At 38.8% G+C, this 6,000-nt stretch overlaps 1 protein-coding gene across 1 annotated transcript in view; it reads left to right on the top strand.

Annotated features, from left to right (window-relative positions):
* Positions 1-3,350: 3,350 nt before the first annotated feature.
* The window catches only part of LOC140277176 (transmembrane protein 132D-like), a 31,335-nt gene continuing 28,685 nt past the window's right edge, over positions 3,351-6,000 (top strand). The window contains exon 1 of the mRNA XM_072372101.1: positions 3,351-3,473. Within this exon, the coding sequence (XP_072228202.1) occupies positions 3,404-3,473 (70 nt within the window). The 5' untranslated portion in view covers positions 3,351-3,403. The remainder of the gene's footprint in view (positions 3,474-6,000) is intronic.

The following is a 6,000-nucleotide window of genomic DNA, read 5'->3' as shown; positions in this document are numbered from 1 at the left end:
CACGGGATCCCTGCCATTTGGATGCAGCGCCATCATCAGGATGGTACTGATCTGATCCTTGTTTGATGGATTGATGAAAATTAATTTATCACCATCTAGCTGATGGAAAGTAATAAGAGGTATTAAGGAATTATTAAGATGGAACATTGCTGTAGTTCATAATCCATCACTGATCTGGATTACTGTCAGTAAAGGTTAATAGATCTACTAATCATACAGTGGGATGACCTCAGTCAGCATAGAGGAGTCAAAAGTTGGTCAAAGTTCATGCAGGCAAAAGGCTCCACAGGTTAACTTGGATACAATCCATCAAAGTTCAGTGACGCATATTAATTGATGTATTTACTTATTAATCCTCTATTTATACTGGTTTAAAGTAATTGAAGTATTTTTTTTTTATTTATTTGACCATCTAGCCTAAATTATCATAAATTCACCCATGCGCAGACTATACTTAGTTTGCTAATGTTCTATAGAATTTTTATGGCATAAAACATTGAAAAATCAAAGTACAGCAGAGCGACACTTCAGATTTTGATCTGTATTCAGTCACAAATTCATGGGGATAAAACAAAGCAAAATATTGAAGTTGCTTATAGATGGGACACCTTGACCTGAATTTAGAATTTGCATTTGTGGAGCTTGGATACATCAGCCACAGTCCAGATGTGTATGTGAAACCAATGTAATATTTTCAGTTTTCAATAAATACAGATATGTAGCCTATGTGCTTACAATGATGCTAAAATTCTGACGTTTAGTAGATGTGATTACTACATGCACCATCATAGTTCATAGTTCAGAGAACTAGCATAATGATTACCAGTTGGTGCTAAACAGAGGAGCCTTTATAAAATGATTAATGAAGCCATACTGATTAACACGGTTGACCTTTGATTTGAATAACAGTACAGTGAGCAGTGATCACTACTCCATTGTATTATTATCAAATACAGCCATACTGAAAAGTGCAATGCATTCATTAGTTTTCCAAAAATGCTTAATCCTATTTGGGGTTGTGGGTGGGTGGAGTTTATCCAAGCTGCCTTCAGGCTAGAGACATCATGGACAAATCATCAGTCAATCACAAGACCGACAAAAAGAATCAACCATGTACGCTCACAATCTCTAGGTTCAAAGCAGAATCCCCAGTTACCTTAACATGCTTTTGTGACTGCTTTTCAACCGTGAGAGGAACCCGGAGTGCCCCGAGAGAACCCACGCATGTAGAAGGAGAGCATGCAAACTCTACACAGAAAGGCCCCAACTGAGATTCGAACTGGAACCTTTCTTGCTGTAAATCAGCAGTACTAGACCAAGGACAATGCATTGAGAGCCACAAACGCCAAAAATCCACAAAATACTCATACTCATACTCATACTCACTTAAAGAGAATACTGTTTTTTTCTAGAATATACCATGAACTTTAGTGTGATATTTTCTATGGTTGTATTTCCTGACCTGCAGGTGGGACCCAGCAGGTACTGAAGTAATTAATCTTGCTTTTAATCTGTTTTAACTGCTCTATGAAGCACTGCCTTCTTTTTATTTTCATAAATATTTACAGGATTTAGAGTCTTGACCCATATTGCTCCACATAAATGACCTACAAAAAACCTTTAAGCTACCTGGCACAACTTTACACCCCCTGTTGGAGCCATGCAAAATGAATCTGATCACCCCTCGGTCATCTCTAATAGCACCAGAAGCAGGTTGCTTGTCTGGAACAACAACTGAGATCTGGAGACATTCCCAGACTCAGCTGTCAATGGACTCTACCACTGTCAGCTTTAATTGTGACTTCAAGCCAAAACCACAGACAAACTGCTCAAATTAAAACTCAATGCCATCAAAATGCAGTTTAGTAATAAACTGGCACAGTAAAGTGCTACTGCAATGAGTACAGTTAAATCAAGTTTTAATGCAGTCTGTAACTTCAAAATGTTACTGGCATTGAGAGATCCATTAATGCCTCACTTAAGGCATGCAGTTATTCTAATTATTCTCTGCAGTCAAGTGGGGAACTGTTTATTCACCAATGATGCCTGCATCCTTAATGTTGTCACCCTGACACTCGTGCCAGCTTGCAAAAATCCGGCCCTGGGTGCAGTAGGTTTAGCTGGCATTATCATGCGAGTAGTTTATGCAGAGAACATGTATTTGGAGAGATGTTGGGGAGTGGAGAGGTGATAAAAAGTCTAACCAGGCTAATTAAACCAATTGTTCCAATACAGTGGCACAGGCGTCTCATCAGCACTTAGTCGATGTCTCAGTGCAGAGCCACAGTGGTTTGATTCTGCATTTCTTCTGAACTGCAAGGAATCCAGGGAGAGACTGCTCCTGATATCAAGGCCCTGCTTGTGGGACTCTGCAACCTCATTATAATGAGTGTAGGAGATTTTAGGTCAAGGCAGATGTAGTGATACACATAAACTGAGATAGAGGGAAAGAGAAAAGAGAATAAGCCAGAGTGATGAGAAATTAAATGTGGCCTGTGGGCTTGGAGCAGCACAAAAAATTGCACCCTTTTTTAATTATGTTTTTATTATTTAACTCGAAACCCACCAAACCCTAATATTCAAATGCTGTAGAAATAAAAGAGACACAGCAGTCTCCAGTAATTAAAAGCAATTAAACGTATGTAACTTAGCACAAATTGTAAAATACTACAACGTTTATCTGCGAGTTTTTCCTATGCTTTGTACCCTGTGGCCAAATATATAAACTGTGACACATCAAGGCTTCACTGACTGCATTCATCTGCTTCATACACTTCAGGTTTGATTCCATTTGAAGCTGAGAACATTCCGCTGGTTAATGTTTGCAAAATTAATTTGAAAGAGTGATGCATTTTATCCGGGGAGAAAAAAACTGTCGTATCAGTTTTGGCTTGGAATGTTTTTGGCCTCGATTTCAGGATATATTCTTAATTTGTTAACTCAACAGTCGCAGACGAATCACTGATCTCCGACCTTGTGTGAATTTAATTTGCTCTAGACTTCCCCCCATACCCCCGATTATACCCACGTGGGCCGATTTAATCTGACCGACGGCACATGTTTACTGATTTCTATCGTGGGAAGAGTCGTGTCTGATGCTGTCCTGCCGTGTCTGCCACAGACGTGCTCCCAGAGGGAGTAAAAAGACATTCTCTCATCATCTGGAAGAAAAGGACGCCACATAAAAAACTATTCAAGCGGAACAAACATTTGAGTGGAAACGGAGGTCGAGGAGCATTTTTCCCCACTTGATCCTCTGCAGTAAGAGGAAATACTTTTACTGGACACCAAGCGATGTAATGATTTGGTTTCTTTTAACCGTGTGCGCACACAGTCACCAGAGCTCGGTGCGCACTGAGGCTCAGAGCAGAGTGCACGACAAGAACCCGCAACTTTGTTAAAAATGATGCTCAACTTTTCCCTCCGCTCCCTGTTTCCAGTTGTGGCAGTGGCAATTCTAACAGCTATTAAAGGTGAGGCTTCTGACTGCTTTTGTTTGAGAGATAAACACTCGTGTTTTGAAGTTTTGAAGAGATGCATTTATACTCAAAGAGACCCAATGTGGAAAGCTATACATATATTGAAACAACTGGACTGGAAGTAGCTCAAAGGCTCCAGCTGTGTTTACAAGAGAAGTAGCTTTAGCAGATTCTCTTCATTCCCCACTTTGTATGTCTTTATAAGTGCGCAACCACTAAAAGACTATGCAGCTGATGCAAGACTGAAAAACAGAAGCATATTTTGAATGTTCATACAGTTTTGCTAAAGATCCCTGATTCATAATGTCCTCACTTGATTGATTTGTGAGGCAATCCAGTTAGGAATTCCATTTTTTCTCTTATTAAACGTGGCATCATCCCATTTTGTTATTCCAGTGTCGAAATGAAAACCACGTCAGGCTCTCCAGAGTGCATCGGGGGCTTCATCTGTGGGATTAAACAGGCCTGAAGCTGAGGTTGCACAGCTGTTTCTCTGGTTGTTTAAAGATAACCTGCATTGGTAGCGATGAGGCCACAGTGAGCAGGCTGTCTCTGTGTGATACTGCTATCATGAAAAAGACCACTCTCTGAGATTGGCCGGGTTCACATCTACGCATCATATCTGTGTGCCTGTTTTTCGTCATGTCTATGTGTGAAGGCTGTATTTCTGCTAGTGCAGGACTCAGCTGTGCTCCCAAAGCGTGTCTAAGTAATAGGCTTCAGCCTTTGATATCCACTGGTCTTGAAAACCATGAATATGCATGGCAGCCTTATCTTCCAGTGCAGTCACAGATGTGTCAGTGAGCCTTTCATGAATTTGATCTATCATTTACTGCTGTCATTTGAATATCTCAGAATATCTCTCTTGTGATGTCACTGATTAAAATATCTCGATCAACCCAGCGAGGGCTCACCAAATAAATATCTGATTGATGCGGTGTCCATCCTCTGTTGGACAGAAATATCTGTCGTGTAAATATATCAGATCAATGCTTACTATAAACAAATACTTGGAATCTTTTCATCTTTGTGTATTCTTCATTCAGGTTCCGACCTGAAGTATACCGTATAGCTGTATGATTTGTTATTATGAGGATAACTTCAAACAGCTGGATTTACAACCTGGTGCATTCAAACATATCTCTCATGCTTTTTTGAGTAGAATAATGAGGAACCAGACAGCACTTAAATTAAACTAGACAGCATAAACATCTGCTGGGGAAGAATAGTTATCGTAAAATAAAGCCAGCATCCATTTAACTTTTTATCTAAACAGATGTTTTCTGATGTTGTATTATGTTTTTATCATTAGTTCCTGTCAGCAAATAATTGCTCAAAAGCCACAAATCTAATTAGCTGAAGTGAGTTTCCTGAAAGCCTGTCTATGCACCAAATGTAACAGAAATACATTTATGGACTTCAAAAGACCTGTTTATGTTCAAATTTAAGAAACAAGAATGATAGCAAGCTGCATAGTGGAGATTATGAGTGTTAAAGTTAAAGAAATCAGGCCAGATAGAACATGGTAGACAGATATCCATCAGCATGTGTCAAAGAAACATTGATGTTAAAATGGATCATCAGTGCATTTTGTTTGATTTTATATTTTGTTTGCTCTGCAGAGATTATAAAGAATGTGAATAAAAAAAAATAGCAATTTTCACTTTTATTTAAGATTCCGTAAAATTCCGTGTCATCTCTGGAATTTGTCAACCCCTTCTTGTTGCTGTTACTACCTGTTAAAAATGAACTTTTACATTTATTAAAATCTAGGTTTTATTCAGGAGAAAATTTACATATAGATGCACTTATAGAACAGAGTTTTACAAAACACCAAAGAATTACATATTACCTCAAACACCTCCAGACGAGTCACAGATGTGTTATAGGCAAAGGTCATGCTTTGGCCAAGATCTGAAGTAAAGAAAAGTCATATTCACATGTTAATTCCTCAGCACTTCATGCAGAAAGAAGGCAAATTACTAGGTGTCTATTGCAGCAGAAAGTGATATATGGGGGATGTTGGTTGGGACAAATATGCAAAATTTACAAGAGGGCCTCTCCAGCACTCAGATGCTGCATCTGCTATTTCTTCCGTTACACTGAATATAGGCAGGTTGAGAGTTTCAAGTTGATATTATATTGAGAGATAAGTACAGTAAAGCCCTTAGATGCATATAATACCACCAAGTGATATTTTCATTGTGATATTATGCTATGGTGCAAGAGATTACATTCCTTTGTGAATTTGTTGGAACATTTGCGGTAGATTTTTTTTTTTTTGGAGACAAAAAGAACATTTATTATGGTCTTAAACCTAATTTCTATGTGTTCATATTCTCTTCTCTTTTAACTACAGGAATTTGATTAAAAATCAGCCATTGCCTTTATCCCGAGTCACACTGCCCTAGGACCATTTTGATGACCCACTGCCCTTTTCTGACCCAATTCTTTTGGCACACAACTTGACCCCATGTCATTAAACCTTTGTCTCTCCAGCCATGATTAATTTGCAACCCTT

This window comes from Leuresthes tenuis, unplaced genomic scaffold (genome assembly GCF_036924035.1).
Source record: "Leuresthes tenuis unplaced genomic scaffold, fLeuTen1.0.hap1 SCAF_19, whole genome shotgun sequence".
In the NCBI taxonomy this organism is placed as follows: Eukaryota; Metazoa; Chordata; class Actinopteri; order Atheriniformes; family Atherinopsidae; genus Leuresthes; species Leuresthes tenuis.
The sequence above is the reverse complement of the archived record's forward strand: the minus strand, read 5'-3'. Positions and strand labels throughout refer to the sequence as shown.